Source organism: Musa acuminata, chromosome BXJ3-10, assembly GCF_036884655.1.
Source record: "Musa acuminata AAA Group cultivar baxijiao chromosome BXJ3-10, Cavendish_Baxijiao_AAA, whole genome shotgun sequence".
Lineage (NCBI taxonomy): Eukaryota > Viridiplantae > Streptophyta > Magnoliopsida > Zingiberales > Musaceae > Musa > Musa acuminata.
In genome coordinates this window covers 1,443,034-1,464,237 of record NC_088358.1, presented here as the reverse complement: position 1 = coordinate 1,464,237, position 21,204 = coordinate 1,443,034, and the positions used below count along the sequence as shown (strand labels likewise).

Sequence of the window (21,204 nt, the reverse complement as noted above, 5' to 3'; positions counted from 1 at the left end):
CTAAAATGGGACTATTAAGCCTTCGGCCATCCCTCTACATGCTGTACAAAGCATGAACATACCAAAAGACACGGACATACATAAGCATTACATCAAACATCCTGTTTCGAAGTTTGTCCGTGACATGACGTCCAATCTTCTAACATGTTCCTCCAGCACAACATGATTTTTCTGTTTTAATTGTCTCATCCTAATCGAAGCATCCTATGTCACTCAAAACGAAGATTAAATCATAAACACATATCAAGTGGTTTCATCATCAAAATACGAGATTCAACATCTTTGAATATCAGATGGATCGGATCAAGAAACCTCCCTCGACCCTAATCTTTATCTAGGTGGCACCTCAAGAGCATAATACTTATACCTTAAAAACATAATACTTATATCTCAAATATTCCTACATATATGAGTATGGATCAACTAGTCAGGATGTGAATGATATTTTCTCGTAGTATATACTAGTTCTTGCTTAATTTTCTATTGTTTATTTGTTCAAATATGTTTTGTAATATATTGTGAAGCTAAAGCAATTTTGGATCACTTATTAGTGGTGATGCAACTAAGAGTAACAAAAAGTCATATTAAGACCGATACAAAGCTCTTGGTTGATGTTCTTAATAAGGCCCCTTAACCTCCTTGGTCAATTTTAAATAGGTGTAGGAACATATTTCACTCTTTGATTTTTCTGATGATGTTCATAGTACATATGTATATAGGGAAGCAAACAAACCTGCACATTGGCTTACTAACTAGGTTCGATTGCATAGGATCATTACCCTTTGGCAAGATGAATTGGCCTACCTCTTTTGAGGATTAACTTTATGTTGATGTGCAGGGTTTTTTTTTAGGATCAACTTTATGTTGATGTGCAGGGTTTTTATAGTACTGGTATGATTTTACAATAAATTTCTTTTTTTGAAAAAAAAATTAATACACTCGGTGGGAGCAGACCTTCTCATACTACTTAGGCATTTGAATTGAAATGGTGGGGTTGTTGTTAGTGTAAACAACCTTAAGTCGTGGTCTCGGGACCGACGCGGCTTGGTTCGGGTTCGGATGATGGGGATCTCCCTGGGAGGTTTCTCGAGACTACTGAGGTGGCCGATTACGGTGCTCCGATCAGGACGGGGTCACCGTTTCCTCTAGGCAAGAACTCCTCGCCTACGCATCTAGTGGGGACCTTCGGCTTCGCACCTGCACAAAGGTCGGGTCGGGGAGCTCGGCCCGACCCCTTCGACGATCAAGTCAGTGGATGATAAAGGTGGTTTCTTTAGCTAAGTTGTCTCCTCTCCCTCTTTCCGTTTAGAATGCGAGAGTATTTATAGGGAAGCTTACTATTTCCTGATGTGCCCGCTTACAAGGGGCAGGCTCATACTCCTGGTAGCGTCTGACACTGGTGTTGGTGTGACGTGAAGGACTGAGCCTGATTAGGATGTTTAATGTGCCTCGGTCGACGTTCCAATCCATTTGACCAGGTGGTGTCAGGTCAACCGAGGCGTCATCTAGGGCAGCTGACATCAACCCGAGTCTTATCGCCATTATTACCCTCATCATATTCTCCCCTCGAAGGAAGCTATGCGGCTGAGGCATTTTGCCGGTCTGTTGCTAGGGGTGTGGGAATCATGGAGTTTAGCAACTAAGAAGGGTTGGATGTGCAGCGGTGACCCTAGGTAGTATGCGGCCGAGGAGCACACTCAGTAGAGCAAGCCGAGCAGAGGCTATGGTCTTGGGGAGCATGGAGCCGAGGAGCACGACGCAGGCGGGCTGGCCGCGCAGGCATGGTCTCGGGGAGCTTGGAGTCGAGGAGCACGATGCAAGCGAGCTGGCCGCGCAGGTGTGGTCTCGGGGGGCATGGGGCCGAGGTCTCGGGCAACATGCGGCCGAGGAGCACGACGCAGGCGGGCAGGCTGCGCAGGTGTGGTCTCGGGCAACATGTGGTCGAGGGACACGGCTCAGGCGGGCAGGCCGCGCTGAGGTGGACTCGGGCAATCTACGGCCAAGCCATGTAGATACAGAAGGGGGTTAGGCCGGAGCTAACCGCGAGCCGGGAGACAGTCAGGTAGATACTGAGCCTTCACTCAGAATAGACTAAGGCAGGGCCTAGATTCCTTTTACGAGGACTACATCGGATAGCCACCGCGGGTGTTTGACTTCTTCTATGGAGCCCGCTGCCAAAAGTCGCTCCTTCTCCTCATGGCCACCTAGGACTCCGCCGCGATGTACTGGTTAGCTCGCTGGAGCATATCTGATACTGTGGTGGGGGGTCGCTCCACGAGGGACTAACAAAATCTGGAAGGTCGTAGGACTGTCATAAACGCCTGCACTAATAAAGAGGGATGAGCATCCGGCAACCCCCAGATTTGTGTTGTAAAGCGATTCACAAAATGGGAGAGGGGCTCGTCCTCCCTTTGGTTGAGTCCGAGGAGCAATGCAACGGACGGCTTTGGCTAGGCGTAGGCCAAGAAATTAATCTTGAAGTCTTCGACGAGCTGATCAAAGGAGGTGATAGTCCCGGTCTTCAAGCCGCTGTACCATGTGCCATCTGGGCACGAAAAGCGGCTACATGGTCCACTGGGTCGGTGGAGCCGTCGTAAGCGTCCAGGGAGGGGAGTTGGAAGTTCGGGGGGACTGTTTGATCTTGTATCTCGGGTGTGAATGGAGACCCTTGGTGTGCGTCCTCCCCGAGCTCTCCCTTTGACCTGCGAACCTCCTTCTCCACTACGTCGAGCCGCTGACTAACAAAGCATAGCTGGGCTCGCAGGGAGTCCATTGAATCGGAAGATAATGCCTCGAGTTTCGGGCGGCCGCTCGGGTTTTCCATCACTCGATCCCCGAGTGGGGCAGATCGGACTCGAGGCGAAGTAGGGAACTCTGGAAGTGGCGTGTGGGCCTGAGCGGGCGGCTCCTGTTGCCGTAGTGGTTGAATCGCAAGCGGGTGCGCTGGATGAGAAACGAGCGGGATAACGATTTGCACCATACTCGTCAGAGCTCGGACTTGATGGGCGAGGTCCAGAAAGGCTTCGGACGACACGGGCGACGGGTCGGCTGGGGCACCTTCGGGCGACGACCAGCCCGGGTCGTTGAATACCCGCTAATAGCGCTCTGAGGTCATGGCAGGGTGTTCGTCACGAAGATCTCCGTGTGGGGAATGTTCCCTTGAAGCTCCAATCGGATGTGACCCCTCAGCCGTAGGTTCGTCCGAGCCAATTGGGTGATCCCTTGACATCCCGTCCCTCCTTCTAGCACTAAAATGTTAGTGTAAACAACCTTAAGCCATTGCCTCGGGACCGACGCGGCTTGGTTCGGGTCCGGATGACGGGGATCTCCCTGGGACGTTCCTCGAGGCTATTGAGGTGGCCGATTACGGTGGTCCAATCGGGACGGGGTCGTCGTTTCCTCCGGGCAAGAACTCCTCGCCTGCGCGTCCATTTGGGACCTTCGGCTTCGTACATGCACAAAGGTCGGGTCGGGGAGCTCGGCCCGGCCCCTCCGACGATCAAGTCAATGGATGGTAAAGGGGGTTTCTTTAGCTAAGTTGTCTCCTCTCCCTCTTTCCGTTTAGAATGCGAGGGTATTTATAGGGAAGCTTACTGTTTCCTGATGTGCCCACTTGCATGGGGCAAGCTCGTACTCCTGGTAGCGTTTGACACTGGTGTTGGCGTGGCGTGAAGGACCGAGCCTGAGCAGGATGTTTAATGTGCCTCGGTCGACGTTTCGATCCGTTTGACCAGGTGATGTCAGGTCAACCGAGGCGTCAACCCGAGTCTTATCGCCATTATTACCCTCATCAGTTGCTGCAGCAAAAAAAAAAAACCCAATGATTTAAGACTTTCAGTTTCGATGACTAATGATTAAATCCTAATGATTTAATCGATAATGAACGTGCTAAGTTTTTCGTCGACACAACAATACGATGAGCCGTAACAGACATAGAATAGGATTTTGAATTTGGGCTTGATTTTGGAGGCCGAGCAGAACTAAAGTTTTAGTTGGATGTGAACCATGAGTTCTAATTGGATCGAGTTCGGGATAAACCACCTCCGACCCATTTACACCTCCGCGGTCGGCGGATCACCATGTCCCTCCCTCTTCGACCTCTTCCCAATCCGATCACCTCTAATCGCAGGTCTCGTAGCCGGTGGCACGTGCCATGTCAAGTGGTTCTAAGCCGAAAGTAGCAGTCTCAATCCGAGAAAAGCTTGGAAGGTCACAATCCCCTATTGTCTTAATCGTTACCTCCTCCCGCACCCCAAGCAAACCTTTTATAATCACCACTATCCCCTATTGTCTTAATCGTTCTCTATTCCTTCCTCCCCCTCCACCCTCAGCCTCCCAGACACTGTTCCGATTGTATTCTTGTCACTTCTTCCCCTGCCAGAGACCAAAGCAGCTATCTCAGGTGCTCCTCCTTTCACATTCCTCACGCTCGTCTTACTAATTTGTAGCCTCTTTCTCTTAGATTTGCCCCGTGTGATTCCTCATTTTATTCGATTGGGTTTGTTGGTAATATCTCGTTTCTGTTTTCTTTTAGGAATATCGTCAAGCAGGTCGTCGTTTGGATTATGATCTTCGTGGTTCTTGATTGGGTGCTCATGATGCTTGTTTTTTTAATGTTCTACATAAGCTGTAACCATATGTATATAGCAGTTTTCGTGGATAGATCCACTCGTGCGGTAATTTCCGTGTAAGCATTTCGTCGAGCATGAAGTGGCATTGCTTTTTCTGAGATGGATTTGTTGTTTTCTTCTATCTGTGAACTAAGATTATGGTTGTCGTCACTAGCAATTGTGGTGATACTGTGAAAGAAGCTTTATTGGTCACTTTGCCACGCAACCTGTTATAATATTGCTGTGCGGATACACCCTATAACTGTACTTCGAGTATAGTAATTTTTTTACTGTGGCAACAAGTCCATTTCCTTGTAATGTCTGTATTAAAGTTTATTTCATTGTGCAATGAGGGATAATTGATTTATATATGGTGCTAGACTTCATTATTTACGGCAGTATCAGTAAGTTGATCTGACTCTATTTGTATTTCTAATTTAGGTGAGACTTAAGTTAATATTTTTTGTGAATTGATAGTGACTCTTTATCTGAAGATGCCCTTTAACACTTTGGTACTTGGATGGTGTTCAAAACCATGGACATAAAAGAAATATAGTTTTCCTACTGTGAAGCGGACCTTATGTGTTTTTCAGTAGTGGAGTAAGGTTTGCAATACCATCATATCATAGACATAGCTGGTTTTGCCTAAGTCGTGCAATATTTTTATTTGTCCGTCGTAAAGGCTCAGCTTCCTCATAACCTTGTAGTCTACAAAAGAGAAGACGGGTTAGTAGAAGTGTTAAACTCGGGACCCAACAAGTAAACATTTCAACAAACATTTGATAGAAAATGTAAAATATGAAGATGAACTTCGCAAGCTCTGAACGGTCATATAACAAAGGGTTTAAGATAGTCTGCCGTGCCCAAAAGTCCGCATGAACAAGTGCCCATATGACACAATGACGGAACCAAGGGACGAACCAACCCAAGACACTACCCCAGAGGCCCATCTAGTCATGTGCCACCTAGGTAGCCCCAAGGGGCTGAGGTAGCTACCATTTTTGGCCACTATCTACTCATGGAAAACATCTAAAATGACTGGTTGGAGGCCTTGTTTTTGGGCAGTTTTACCTTTGTGCAATGACCACAAATATGCTGTGTTTACAAACCTGAAAAAGCCATAAAATCCAACCAAAATGGAGCTGCTAAGCCTATTATCCCCTTGTAGACTGTTTAATGTATGAACAAAACCAAAGGGCAAGGACATCCATAGACATTACATTGAACACCTTCCCCTTAAACTGTCCGTGACAATCTGGAATGGTATGATACAAGCACTATTTTCCAGTATGACAGCTTACCAGTACACAGACCTATGTAAACCATGTGGTACATCCGATATTGGACCTGTACCAGGCGGTACAATCCCTGTATCACCCAATATAGGATCGTACTGCCTGGTGTAGAGCAGTATAGGCTCTGAACCAAGTAGTTTCCTTTTTTATTTTGTAAGCCTTTTTAGGCTTTTTTCAAGACTTGTCAAGTAACAGCCTCCTGACACTTGGTATGACATTGGCATGGACCGATATCATGCTGGTCTGAGCTCTGATGAGTACGATACCAGTATGCAAAACTGCAAACCTTGGTTGAGAGGTTAATGAACTATTTTGTGAATAGAAATTAAATAGAATATATCACATATGTTTTGTTCTACACAATATGTGCGCCCAAATAAATCTCAGGTCGATTTGATCTACTAGTGTTTGTATTCAGGATTTAAAAGCATCTATCTGTGCTATCTTGTAATTGTGTACTGATTCTCATTGATCTGCAAAATTCCAGATATTCATGATTTGCATATGACCTTTTTTTCCATTGGGAGATCCTTGATGCTGAATTGACACCCCTTACAGAGTGTCCTTAGCTGCTATCTGGTCAGGAAATTTTCATCAATTGTGGAGCAGTCTCGGAAGTAATTCAACTATCAAGTTTCTCAGGTTTAGTACTGAATGGGTCATATATGTTTTGTTCTAAACAATATGTTTGCTTAAATAAATCTCATGTTGATTTGATCTACTTGTGTTTGTATTCAGGATTTAAAAGCATATATCTGTGCTATCTTGTAATTGTGTACTGATGCTTGTTGATCTGCAAAATTCCAGATGTTCATGATTTGCATATGACCTTTTTTCCATTGGGAGATCCTTGATGCCAACTTGACACCCCTTACAGAGTGTCCTTAGCTGCTATCTGGTCAGAAAATTTTCATCAATTGTGGAGCAGTCTGGGAAGCAATTCAACTATCAAGTTTCAGGTTTAGTACTAAATGGGTCACATATGTTTTATAAGTCTCATGCTGATTTGATCTACTTGTGTTTGTATTCAGGATTTAAAAGCATATATCTGTGCTATCTTGTAATTGTGTACTGATGCTCATTGATCGACAAAATTTCAGATGTTCATGATTTGCATATGACCTTTTTTCCATTGGGAGATCCTTGATGCTGAATTGACACCCCTTGCAGAATGTCCTTAGCTTCTATCTGGTCAGGAAATTTTCATCAATTGTGGAGCAGTCTCGGAAGCAATTCAACCATCAAGTTTCTCAGGTTAAGTACTAAATGTGTCCCTGACAAATCATTTGATGCTAGGAGATGCCCACTACGACAGTTGACAAATGTAGTAGAAGAACTGAGACAGGAGCCACAGAGTTTTATTACATCATGTGGCTGCCATGACTGGAGACTTGAGAAAGTGACAATTGCGTCAACAACAAATATGAATACCCATCAGCAAGAAATTCATGAACTTAAAGCTGTTCAGTGTTACAATATCCAAGAAAGTACTCTCAAGAAATCTGTTGAGCGTCCTGCAACTATCCTCGTTTTTGATATTGAAACCACTGGGTTCAGTCATCAAAATGAAAGGATTATTGAGTTTGCACTTCGTGATCTTATTGGTGGCAAGAACAGTACATTCCAAACCCTTGTAAATCCTGAAAAAGATGTACTGAATGCATTTGTTCATGGAATTGACACATCTATGGTCAACAGGCGTGATGTCCCAACGTATGTATCTCTAATCTTGAAGGATTCAGATTTGCTTATCTTCTTGCCAGTATTTATGTTGGAGCAAACAAATCAATTTACAGAATTCTCAAATGTGGACCTCTGGAAGCTGCTTTTATCTAGCAAGTTAAAAGTTAATGTTGCTGTTGAGTGTTATTAACTAGACAAAGAATTTTTAACAACATGATTTTTTTAATTAATTGCTTTCATTTTTTTTTATTGTGCTAGAATTAGTAATCATATTGTCTCAATTATTTTCAGTCACATGAAATCAGATATGCATGCACATGCACAATTTATCAGGTGTATGCAGACAATACTGTTCAACAGTTTGGAATATTTGTTTTGATCTTCATAGTTGTAAGCCATGTGCATGATTTGGAAAAGTTTATATTTGTTTTAAGTGATGTTGTATCTTAAGGCTTCATATTGTATGTTAAGGCTCTGTTTGATTTTTCTCTTTGAAATATGCATTATGTAGTGGGTATTGCACTTTCCTTTGGATTTTGGTTTAGTTATCTGATCACAGGCAATTTTTTGTTGTCGTTCATCAGTCAAGGAGGTCCTTATTGATGGCATGATACATAAAATCATGGTATCTTGCAATAGAAATATGAAGCAATTACTATAAGACTGTAATTTTGCTTTGTGATATTATGTTACAGCATATTGGAAGTTGTGATGGGAACAAAAATTGTCGTATTAACTAAGGTACTGCATTTATTTTGAGGGCAATCATTGCTGTTATTGTTTTTTTGAAAGATGATTGGCTGCTGATATCCAGCATGTGTAATACATGTGAAAAATGCTTTTGAAGAAACATTTGCTTTATAGAACTTTTTCTGAACTTTTGATATTTCATGTCTATGCTGGTGCTTTGAAGAGCTTCTTTAATAAATTTTTTAATTCCTGTATCTTGCTTTCATTATGTTAACATAGATTTAGGGAGTTGCTTCCTGTCCTACTTCAATATGTTCGGAGCCGCCAAGTGGCAGGAAGGCCGGTTTTGTGGGTTGCTCACAATGGACGTAAGTTTGATGTACCTTTCATCATCAAAGAATTCGAGCGCTGTTTGGTGGAGATTCCATCAGATTGGATGTTTGTTGACACTCTTCCTCTTGCACGCCAATTGATGAAGCCAGATGGTAGGTCATTGTTTTATCTATTTTATTTCTTCTATGGTAAATCTCTTTCCAGTTTAAAATTTGTTGATTGTATTTTAATGCCAATGTACATTGCACGGTTTTTAATTTCAATATGTACTGCTCGGTATAGGTGGTGTACCAGTCCAAGAGCCTCTCGGCATGCGGACCGCCTGCTACCGAGTGGTACCAAATCTTTGCCCTCGTAGCGGGTGATACGGGGCTATATCGGGTGGTAACTATCAAAATTTTGACTATTATTGACCTATACCGAGCATTACTGATCAATTTCAACCATTACCGACCTAAACCAGGCGGTAACGGTCGAAACCGACCATTACTAACCTTTTAGCTATTTTAGCTAAAATAGCTGAAAACACTAATACAATATGTATTAGAGTTTTCAGCTATTTTAGGTGTATCATTTGGTACGCCTTGGCATACCGTCAGTATGCCTCGGTACGTATTGTACCGATCAACACTCGGTATATCGATACAGATCGAAATTGTGAACCTTGGTTTATTACACTAACCAGAATAAAAGAGTATTTCAACAGAAATAATATACCCCCTTCTATTTGATAACTCCTAGAACCTATAGCTTCAAGAATATGTTCCGATGTCTAACTATTGTTGTGGTCATTATTAAAACAATTAGCTCTTAAATAGACATGCCATAGTTTTTGTCTTATTTAATTAGGTCACATTTAGTTCTTCATTTTACAAGTAAGTTACTAGAAACATATGGCGGTGTAGGTCACAAGCCATAACTTGAGTTTCTTGATTAGTTAGTGTCATGCAGATTGCAATAACTGTAAAATCTAGAAAGAGTTTTGGCAATTCTAGGATTTTAGTGTATTATTTCAGGTTAAATTTTTGTTTATCTTGATATATGTCAATTTAGGATTATCTTGATATATGTCAATTTAGGGTTATCTTGAAAGTCTATATTGCATTTTTATAATCTGTATAGCATTTCTATTCTACCGTTTCTACCGTCTTGTGCAGTCAAAATTTGTTAGATTTGCTTTGTGAATGTAATTGGCTGATAATCCATGAGAATTGAGACGATACTTCAAATTTCAGAAATAACTTCAAGTTCAATATGTTATCTCGATCTTGATTCTCTTACACCTTTAATCCCCCTGGTGGATATGCCTCTATCGCATAGTTATTCAGGAAATCTTGATAGGTTAAACGTATTTAGGATGCTTTGGATTTGACCAGGGTTAGACAGAATCAGGAGGTTTGGATTAGGCTTATATGGGTTTGGATCATAAATAGGTTAGACGCAATAGTCCCTGAGTGAAAATTTATTCAGCAGGTTCTGTTCTACAACCTTATACAATCAAATCTTGTTCAGATTTGCTTTGTGAATGTAATTGGCTGGTAAATCATGAGTAAGGCCTACAGAGGAACAGAAAATAGTTGGGAAATTAAAACATGACCATTGAGACGGTAATGAATATTTTGAATTTCAGAAATAACTCCAAGAGCAGTATGTCATCTCGATCTTGATTCTGTTATTCATCCTTAATCACCCTTGTGGATATGACCCTATCATGTGGTAATTCAGGAAATCTTGCTAGGTTAAACTCATTCAGGATGCTTTTGATTTGACCAGGGACATCAATACTTGACTTCAAATCTATAAGAACCCAACACGACTAGCGGGTATCTTTTAGGCTTATATGGGTTTGGGTCACAAACAGATTAGACACAATAAGCCCAAGTGGTAAAAAATTTTAGGAATTGGCACAACTGACCTGAATCAACCAATTGATTGTCTTGTTACATGTGTTAAACATGCCATTTTTAGATAAGTTTGTGAATGTTATTATTATAAATAGGTCTTACTGGATTGATTATTGTCTGTGTCAAGTTTAGGTATGTAAGTATTTCAAATCTTGTTAAGAATGGGTTAATCATGTTATCCTTTATGTGATTCACATTGACTGAACTGAGTTCTAGTTTGCTCTTTGACATGATTGATAGATCAGGTTAAGGCATGGTATACTTAAGTTAACCTGAAGTGACCTGTTGACACCCCTAGATCTGACCTGATTTTGCCAAATTTGAGCCTAGCACTAGTTTAGGATTAGTTGAATTTGGAACAGACTCTCAATAAATCACGTGCAACTCTTAGCTCTATATAAACACCAGTGATGTTTGTGCTTCTACTGTACTTCAGTATCTTTTACTGGTTATGGGAAACAAGGAATCAAATACTAATTGGACTGCTACAAACCAAGGATCATTCTGGACCATATAGGATGGTGTTGGTCAGTAAGTGTTTACTATATTTTTTTGTTGATATCAGGCGGTATGAATCGGTAATCTGATATATCCATATCATACTGAGATAATAGGTCATTGAAAATTTGAAATCAATATCATATCAAGATCTAAATACTTGATGGGGAATCGGGAAATAGCCAAATATATGTCAAAGTTAATCAGTAACTTATTTGATTTAATTGAATCTGTTTTGTTTCTTCTTTAATTTTGCAGGAACAAAGCTTACTTCCTCCTCATTAAAGGCACTACGTGAGCACTACCAAATTCCTTTGGTTGGACCAGCACACAGAGCAATGCAGGATGTCACGACACTCTGCTACGTGCTCCAGAAAATTACTTTCGATCTAAAACTGTCTATTCCTGAGCTCATGGATAGAGCTTTCCGGGCTTCGGACTTTGTGAAACTTCCTCTTGAGAAATAAGATGGAGGTGTCCAACTCAAAAGCAAAACTAAAAAACATGCGTTAGTTATTAACCTTAACTCTGGAATCATTGTTGTATCTGTCACCATTCAATAGGTGGTTTCTGGTAATTTTTCTCATTACCATTATGGTAATGAATTTATTTATCATTTCATTTAGTATACCTCCATGATTGAATGAGAATTCTAGTTGTCTTAAATGCTAAAAATATTGTGAGAATGTTAATCCTAAATTATTTTTACTCGATATTATTTGTGTGCTCAATTTTCTTGTTGAAAGGAATTTCAATAAGTATTGATAAAATTGGCAAGTCAGCTGGTTTTTTGCCCTTTGGTTTGACCAAAGGATGAATTAATTTAGTCTTATTTTCTTTCCCTCGTTTTGCACGTAAAGACGAACTCGTGACAGAAACATGTCAAAGAAGTAAACCCTTTTTATTAACCCTTATTTTATCCATTTCTGGTGCGAACTAACTTGTACGTGGAGAAAACTATACTGTCAATGAACCTCTTTTCAATGATCTACCATGCATATTGTATACTATTTTTCAATATAATTTTTTAGATATTTTACACACTTATGCAACAAAAGATTAGTTACAAAACTCTATATCCACCATCCCGTTCTGTCTATGATTGCTCTAGCTATCTTGCTCTTTTTAAATCATCCCACGTTAACTCAGAATTAGCTATTATAATCATTAAGGAGTAGATTTAGTGAGCGCCAAATATATAGGAGGGGTTACAAATCAATGGAAAGATTGAGAACACCGTGTTGCTAAAAAATAAACATAATCAATAATAAATATGTAAGTTATCAACTAGTAGGAACAGAGGTGTCCATGAATCACCAAGGAATCACGTACAAGTCATAAGAACTCATACAATATATATTCATGTACAAATCATAAGAAAGTTTGATAACTTGTTGGTCAAAAATAAACATAATCAATAATAAATATGTAAGTTATCAACTAGTAAAAAAGAAGGTGTACATGAATCAGCAAGGAATCATGTACAAATTATAAGAACGCATACAATATATATTCATGGTATATCATTCTTTATTTTAGTCGTAAATCAAACAACCAAATGCATCACTAGCTGACAGATAAGATAGTGTTACATATTGAATTACAACTAGTATGTAATACAAATAATATATATTATCTTTACTTTATGATATGATTTGTGATGAGAATGTTTCGTAAATATGATAAATGACATATTTATATTTTTAATTTTAAGATTGAAGTATATATTTTTTAAAAATAGAGAATGCTTTACAAAATATTGGTTGAGCCATTAATGCTTATGTTAAGCATAGCTCAATAAGACAAAATGGGATGGACTTAAACATGAGGTTAAGTTATGATAATAGGTATGTATAGTATGGTTAGAAGTGACAATTGAATTTTAATAGATCTTAAATGAATCTCAAGACTTGAATGAGTTTGACTATAATTAACATAAGGAAGTTTGAGTTTTAATATTATGTATATGAAGGATCATAAGCTACTTAGGGAGTAATAAAAAATCAAATGATAATGTAAATAAAAAAGGAGTGTCGTTACTAAATATTGAGATACTTAAAGTGAGATTGAAGGATGAGTTTAGATAAAAAAAATTCTGTTGAATCTCAGATTTTGATGATGAAACCAATTGATAAGTGTTTATGATTTAATTTGTGTTTTGAGTAACGCAGGATGCTTCGATCAAGAAGAGATAATTAAAGCAGGAAAAATCATGTTGGGCTGGAGGAAAATGTGTTAGAAGATTGGACGTCGAGCCAGAGGATCAGTTGACGTATCGATAGAAGGCTTCGGGCCATGGATTCGAACATCAAGCCAAAAAGAGGGGATATTGCACTAAGGATATCATAGTTACGGAGGTCAATTGGTCGATTGGGAAATAGGCCGCAAAAGAGGACTATGCACCGAAGAATCGGACGAAGCATCGATGAACCAATAATATGATTCATGCTTAGTAATAATTGTCTAGATCGAAGTGTGTTTTTGTGTGTGTAGGATTAACTACGATGGCAAGACATAAAGCAAAATGAAGTCCCAGAGTCAAGAACACGATTTCGTTAGGAGTTCGAAAGTTCGTCGGAAGTCTAGACGTTCGTCGAAAGTTCTGCCAGAACCAACCGAGAAATCTATGAGCTTGCTAAAGAAGCTCATTGGAACTCGCCAATAAGATCATCGTGAAGTCCAGGAGCTTGCCGGGAGTCCGCCGGAACATTATTGAGAGATCGTCGGAAGTTTGCCGGAAGATCACCGGAAGCTCACAGGAAGATCACCTTTACAACCCCCTTCACTCATCTCTTAAACAAGACTTGAGATGAGTTCTCATAAGATTACAATAGTGTTTTTGTTTCTTTTTGCTCTCAATTCTTATGTGTGTTAACCAAGGATGAGAGGGGTAGCCTCAAGTGGATTCAAACTTGGAGCCTAAACATGTCTCATCCCGGGTTTCTCGGGTCTTGGCGGTACCACCGCTAGTAGTACTGACACTAGGCGGTACCATTGCCTGACAGTCTCTCGGAGATTGTGTCTAGGTGGTACCATCGCCCAGACTGGTGGTACCACCGCCTGACACAGTTTCGAAGACTATGCCACGACGGTTCTACCTATTGGATCACTATTTGAGCCTTTCACTTATCCCAACACAGTCGAAACTTAGGCACAGTTGGCCCTTAATTGTGTTGGTCTAATTACATTCTAAACTGACTTAATTAGACTCTAAACTAATTCGATCTAGATATAATGGATTATAAGCGAATCCTATATTGTTCGGTATGTCATTGGTTCTTTCGGCGTTTCGTCCGATCCTTCGGCATATCGTCCTCTCCTTCGACGTATTGCCCAATCAGCATGTTGTCTTCTCATAACATCTGATCTCCTAGGCGCAATGTCCGATCTTCTTGGCTCGATGCCCGAATTCACGGACCGAAGCCTTCTACCGACACGTCAACCGATCCTCCGGCTCAACGTCCATTCTTCTGACATGTTTGCTCCGGTCCAACGTCTGATTCCTCCTGCTTTAATCGATTTACCTTTTTTGATCGAAGCTAATCCTGCGTCACTTAAACACACATCAGATAAACACTATCAATTGGTTTCATCATCAAAATATGAGATTTAACAATCTCTCCCTTTTCGATGATGACAACCAATTGATGGCGGAGTTTAAACAAACTCCCCCTATCAATATGCCATACTGATATAAACTTTGAAATCATAGTATTTTAACATTGCATGCAACATGAGTATTGAAATAACCAATTTATCATATCATTGCATACATCATAAAATCATGCATAATCAAAATATCCAAGTACATCATCCCATGCATGATTTTACATTATCATCATATCTTCTCCCCCTTTTTTATCAACAAAAAGGAGAAGTGCAACTATCAAGTTTTAGAGATATGCACGTTTTGCAACATACAAGCTAGCAAAATTTTTTATTACTTTAGAGCATGCCTAATCACCAAATCATCATTAATTTTAAAGATGTGCAAGATTATAAATTTTGCAAGTTTGCACTTTTGCTTCTTCGGATAGGCAAGCTAGCAATTTTTTTTCATATATGAAGGTTGGCAAAATTTTTGCATCTTTTGAGATGAACAAGCTAGTAAGTTTTGCTTCTTAGCAAGTTTTTTGCTTCTTCTTGCATACATTATCATGCAAGCTAGATCTCCCCCTTTATCATTTGAAAAAAGAAGGGAAGAATATAATCTTGTAATTCTTTTTTCCTTTACAATAATTTTTAAAACATGACAAAGATAAATAACAAATTTACATCAATATTCCAATCATTATTCCAATCATAAAAAATGAAAGATCAAGTCATGATTTTTGACATATCTCTTCTTTTGTATATAGAAGGAATGATAGGGAAACAATCTTGATTCAAAAAGAAGACTCAAGTCATAAAAATCAAGAAGTCAATATCATGATTTGAAAAATGTATAAAGAGAGTTTATGCATTTGTGAGATTTAACAAGTTGCCTAAATTTAACATTCAAACTAGCAATTTTGTTTCTCTTGATATGCTAGCAATTTTCTTTCTCCCCTTTGTTATTATAAACAAGGAAGAAGTAGAGTGAATACAATGGTACTAATTTTTTTCATCAATGCTCTACTTATAATATAAGGTTTACAACCACAAATATAAATGAATTACATATCATGTCATGAAAGATAATATCAAAGATCATGTGAATACCAAAAGATATGATTCATTTTAACAAATCTCCTTTTAAATAATCAAAAGAAAATCTTAGGAGATCAAATAATAAAATATCTTCAAAAGAAATTTTAAGTCATAGATTCCGAAAAAGATATTCTCTTTAGTAAATCACAAAATGAAACATAGGAGAAAAATATCTCAATTCATGTATATGAAATCTTCAATCATCAAAATCATGATTTGGATAAAACTCATTCAAATCAAAATCATCAAAATCACTTTAATAGTTCAAGAGATTCATAAAATAACATAAGTAGATTCATCTTTTTGAAAAGTCAAGAAAATTTTTTTTCAAGAAAAATGCTTTCCTCTTTTTAGTTATTTCAATTTAAGTGATTTGATTTCTTACGAGCATGCCCAAGTTTTTATGCCAAATTCATGCATTATTGATTAAAACCGAAAAATAAATCTCATCATCAAAATCATCATGACAAAAAATATAACATATTAACCATAAGGCTTCTTTAAACAAGTGATTTGATTTATCATTTTGATTCCAATGATAATACATTTTCCTTTTTATGTGATTGATTTTATATAAGTATGCTCAAGAAAATCATCCATCATATTTAAAATCAAAAGAAAAAGATCAATAAATCATAAATCACAAAGATCCAAGACTTTTAACATTTTTATTACGTCTTACATCATTATGCATCATTAAATCATCAAACATGATTTCATTAAACATAAAGCATTTTCAATTAAAATCAAAATCAAAAAGCAATATAGAAATCCTCAAGATACATATTATTGCTTCTTAAAATATATATAGAATTAATCTTATTAGGTGTACAAGCATTATATTTAAATATAATATTTTGTTCCTTTATCATAAAATATACAATTGTCATGATCATTTTTTCAAAATAACTGGCATGATCCTAATTTGTTTTTATTAACAATTTACATATAATTTTTCTAAACTAATTTAAAAATAACTCATGAAAAGCATCATGTAACTTCAAAGTATACTAAGGGGATTTTGATTACCATGTCTTCGAAATCTATTAAGGCATAGTTTGCCACCTTGCCTTTGTTGATTTGTTCTTCATCTTCAGATGAACTTGATTCGTCCCAAGTCACCTTGAGTGTTTTCTTCTTCTTTTATAGCTTCTTCTTTTTAGGTTTATTTTTGTTCTTTGATTCTTGTTTTAAATTTTTTTTAAGCTTCATTGTGAGGAGTTCAAAGTCGTCATCATCATCACTTAAGTCATCACTCAAGTGGTATTTTTTTGTTCGAAGTGCCAAATCATTCCTATTCTTTGAAAGATTGTTCTCATGTTCGCTTTGTGCCATACAACTCATTTTATAGGTCATTAAAGATCTGATAAATTCTTCAAGTTGAAAATAGTTCAAATCCTTGGCCTCTTGAATGACCATTACTTTAGGATCCCAACTCTTTGGAAGGAATCTCAATATTTTGTTAATGAGTTCAAAGTTAGAAAAACTTTTACCAAGCACTTTTAGACTATTGACGATATTTATAAATCGGGTGTACATGTCTCCAATGGTTTCACATGGTTCCATTCGAAATAATTCAAAATCATGCATCAAAATATTAATTTTTGAATCTTTAACTTTACTAGTGCCTTCGTGTGTAATTTTAAGTGTATGCCAAATATCAAAAGTCATTTCACAAATAAAAACATGATTAAACTCATATTTGCTCAAAGCACAAAATAGAGCGTTCATAGCTCTAGCATTCAAGGAAAAAGTTTTCTTCTCCAAATCATTCTATTCGTTTATAGAGTAGAAGACTTTTAAAAATTGCTTTCGACAATATTTCATAAATTCAAATCCATTAAAAGCAAGAAAACTCTCATTCAAGTTTTTTAATAAGTGTAGTCCGTCCCATTGAATATGGGAGGACGAATGATAGAAAAGCCCTCTTGAAAGCTAAAAAGAGTCATTTCTCTTAGGTGTTAAATTAAATGAAAAAGACGTGGCTCTGATATTAATTGTTAGAATTGAGTCGGCACTATGAGGAGGGGGGGGGGGTGAATTAGTGCAGCAGATAAAAATGTTGGTTTAAAAATATTTCATTCCGATTAAACCCGTTTTGGAACGATATTAACTTTGAAAGCATACAGAAGGGTGTGTAGCAAAAGTAATAAAGATAAATAGCAAAACAAAAATATAAATCATTTTATAGTGGTTCGATCGTTGTGACCTACATCCACTCCACCGATTCCTCTTCTGTCGACACCACTGACATCCACTAATGATCTTCCTTCAATGGGCGAAGATCAACTACCCTTACACCTTGATTCTTTTTTTGACGGGTTCAAGAGAGAACCTTTACAGCTCCTTCACTCCTCTCTTAAACAAGACTAACACTTAGAGCTTGAGAGGAGTTCTCACAAGATTACAATAATATTTTTATTTCTTTTTGCTCTTAATTCTTATGTGTGTTAACCAGGGATGAGAGAGGTATTTATAAGCCTTAAGTGGATTCAAACTTGAAGCCTAAAAGTGTCTCATCCTGGGTTTCCTAGGTCCTAGTGGTATCACCGCCAATAGCACTGACACTAGGCGGTACCATCACCTAACACCCTGCCATTAGGTGGTACCACCACCCAATCTGGTGATACCACTACCCAGATTGACGATACCACTGCTTGATATAGTCTTGGAGACTATGCCATGACGGTTCCACCTATTAGATCATTATTTAGGCCTTTCACTTAGCCCAACACAGGCCAAACTTGGGCCTAGTTGGCTCCTAATTGAGTTGGTCTAATTACATTCTAAACCAACTTAATTAGACTCTAAACTAACTCGATCTAGACATAATCGATTACAAGCGAATCCTATGTTGTCCGGTGATAAGGTATATTTTGGGTCCGGGCTATGTCACAATCAACGTTGCGCCACGCCACTTCCAGGTCAGTAAGAGGAGCAATCCCATGCGCCGAGCTAGAATCCATACCAAGGCATTCCTTAGTACGTCCCATCCTATCCCGGAAAGCTCGGGACGATGGCCACACAAAGATACCATCTCGTCCCTCAAGGATTGGCCGCCACACCAAACCATCGTACGGTCGACTCTTATACAGTAGTATAAAAAACCCTGGCCTATATCTAGCCTAGGGGGAGGTAAAAACAAATAAAACCAACCAAGCACTAACTTACTCATTGAGGGGCCAAAGTCAGCAATCACCCAACGAGAGCCTTCTGTGCAGGAGAGCGGCCATCCCCCGAGTCACGACCATCCCGACTAAAAGCCACTAACTAGCATCTTGATTGAGAGATGCCAATCAACATTCTAGCGCCAGCACCCCGTCCTGAGGGCATGACCGACCTCGGCAACCAGCTCAGCCGACCGAAAACTCCTAACATTGACCCATGGACCAGGCCGTGCTGACTCATCAGCCACGGCACATCAGTTCATCAATATTTTTGGCGCTAGAAGGAGGGCCATATCATAGGAGCATCCTGCAGGAATTCTCCCCGAGGGAGAACCACCAACCGGTCACCCCTATACCGGACTCGAAGATCAGCCCCTCCCCATCCTTAGAGACAAGGGAATCCTGGCCTCGACGCTAGATCACTACTGGCGCTTGTTTAATGATCTGGGGTTTTCTCCCCCTAGACACACCACAGGACCCTCAGTCATTTCGCCCGAGGCGTTTCTCGGCCTGGCTAAGTAAGAACAGGCCTTGGCGGGAATGATGCAGATGATCGTCCCACTTATACCATAGATTGTGTAACTCGCGGCTCCCCCAACCGACCCGACGTAGCAAAGGCCAAGCAGGGAGCAACTCGAGATGGGAGAAGACCAAGAGTAGACAATGAACATGAGAGGCCTACTCGAACAGAGCATACATGCACCCTACTAGATCGCTCCACCCCACTCCGAGCCTGATACCATATCGTCTGACTCGACAGACAACTCATTCAGGATCCAACTATCCATGGTCAACTGACGCCTGGATGAGTTCTAACATGAATTCCAGAAGTCGCGGGGCAAGACGGGCGAAGGTAGCTCGGGTGGATCCCCCTTCACTCAGGAAATATAGGACAAGCCTATACCTCTCAACTTCAGGCAGCTAACATTGGAAACATACGATGGCGGCTCCGACCCCACGAATCATGTTGTCGCGTTTCAGGCTCAGATGGCCCTTTATGGCACCTCTGATGCCCTGATATGTCGAGCATTCCCGACTACCTTCAGGGGATCAACACGAGCATGGTTAAGCCGGCTACACCCATTCTCGGTCTCATCCTTTGATCAGCTCACTAGGGAGTTCGAGCAAAACTTCCTGGCCAGCGTGTGACCCAAGCCTTCCATCGCCACCCTACTCGCGTTATCCCAATGCGAGGGTGAATCACTCTCCCAATTCGTGGCATGATTTGCCGCTAAAATCCAAGGATTCCTAGATGCTCACCCTTCTTTAATCATGTAGGCGTTCCTGATGGGCTTGAGGCCCTTGAGGTTCTTTTGGTCACTGATTGAGAAGCCGCCCGCGACCATCCCCGAAATGTTACAACGTGCCAACCAGTACATCACCGCCGAAGCCCTAATGGCAGGGAGGCACGAGGACAACAAGAGGCCGAGGATGGACCAGTCCCGAGGAGCGGCTTCGGTGCCACCATCGTAACCTCGCAAGAGGCTCGATCGGCCTGAGCTGTTACTCCCAAGGCCCCCACCTCTGCCTCTGAATATGTCCCGTACCGAGATCTTTCTCCAGATTAGGGAGAAAGGTCTCTTGTGCCAACCCAATCCCCTAGAGGCCACTCACAAGGACTAGTCTAAATATTGCAGGTTCAATTGGGACTATAGCCATGACACGAAAGACTGCCGCGACCTCCAAAATCAAATTGAGGAGCTAATCCAAAGAGGTCACCTCAGGCGCTACCTCAAGGAACTAGGAGAAGTAACTATGTGCCCTAGGGGACCTGTTAAGATGCAGATCGATGTCATTACTGGAGGACCGGAGGCTGGCGATAGCAGCTCAATGGCGAGGAAGGCCTATGCCCGAAGCACGGTGGAAAAACACCCCAGACCCGAGCTTAAGCCCGAAATCACTTTTGGAACTGAGGAGGTTGAACGCTCCCATCACGATGACGCTCTGGTGATCTCCATTCGGATCACCAATGCTCGGGTCAAAAGAGTAATGGTTGACACCAGGAGCTCTACCGACGTACTGTACCTCGACGCCTTCAAGAAGCTTGGCTTAACCAATGAGAACCTCACTCTCATGAACTCTGTTAGGATCGAGAGTACTAAGAGGCAGGGGGGGGGTGAATTAGTGCAGTGAAAATTTTTCAGCGATTAAAACGAAAGCTGCGTTCATTCGATAAAAAACGATTTACGTCTAAGTGCAGATTTAGAAAGTTCTGAACTTAGAAACTTGTTCGTAAGATCACAGAAGGCAGTAAGCAGTTATGATTGAAATCAAAACGTAAACGTAAACTGAAATATGATAATTGCACGAGAAAAGCCGATTTACGTCTAAACGC

The 21,204-nt window shown here is 40.1% G+C and overlaps 2 protein-coding genes across 7 annotated transcripts; both read left to right on the top strand.

The window, feature by feature from the left end:
- The first annotated feature begins 4,048 nt into the window (after positions 1 to 4,048).
- Positions 4,049 to 11,726, top strand: LOC103999710 (exonuclease DPD1, chloroplastic/mitochondrial). 6 transcript variants are annotated; one of them, XM_065170968.1, is made up of 7 exons: positions 4,049 to 4,402; positions 4,535 to 4,687; positions 6,393 to 6,547; positions 6,713 to 6,864; positions 7,006 to 7,618; positions 8,558 to 8,763; positions 11,272 to 11,726. In XM_065170968.1, the coding sequence occupies exons 5-7, from the start codon at positions 7,077 to 7,079 to the stop codon at positions 11,478 to 11,480; spliced, it is 957 nt and encodes a 318-aa protein (XP_065027040.1). In that variant the 5' UTR covers positions 4,049 to 4,402; positions 4,535 to 4,687; positions 6,393 to 6,547; positions 6,713 to 6,864; positions 7,006 to 7,076; the 3' UTR covers positions 11,481 to 11,726. The 6 variants fall into 6 exon arrangements, with proteins under 6 accessions (XP_065027040.1, XP_065027043.1, XP_065027042.1 ...); XM_065170971.1 differs by lacking the exon at positions 4,535 to 4,687 and having other exon boundaries at positions 6,464 to 6,547; XM_065170970.1 differs by lacking the exon at positions 4,535 to 4,687 and having other exon boundaries at positions 7,076 to 7,618.
- An 8,130-nt stretch (positions 11,727 to 19,856) lies between these two features.
- LOC135650558 (uncharacterized) lies at positions 19,857 to 21,002 on the top strand. Its single transcript, XM_065170030.1, has 3 exons — positions 19,857 to 20,012; positions 20,148 to 20,338; positions 20,507 to 21,002. Exons 1-3 carry the CDS (start codon positions 19,857 to 19,859, stop codon positions 21,000 to 21,002), a joined length of 843 nt encoding a protein of 280 aa, XP_065026102.1.
- Positions 21,003 to 21,204: the final 202 nt, after the last annotated feature.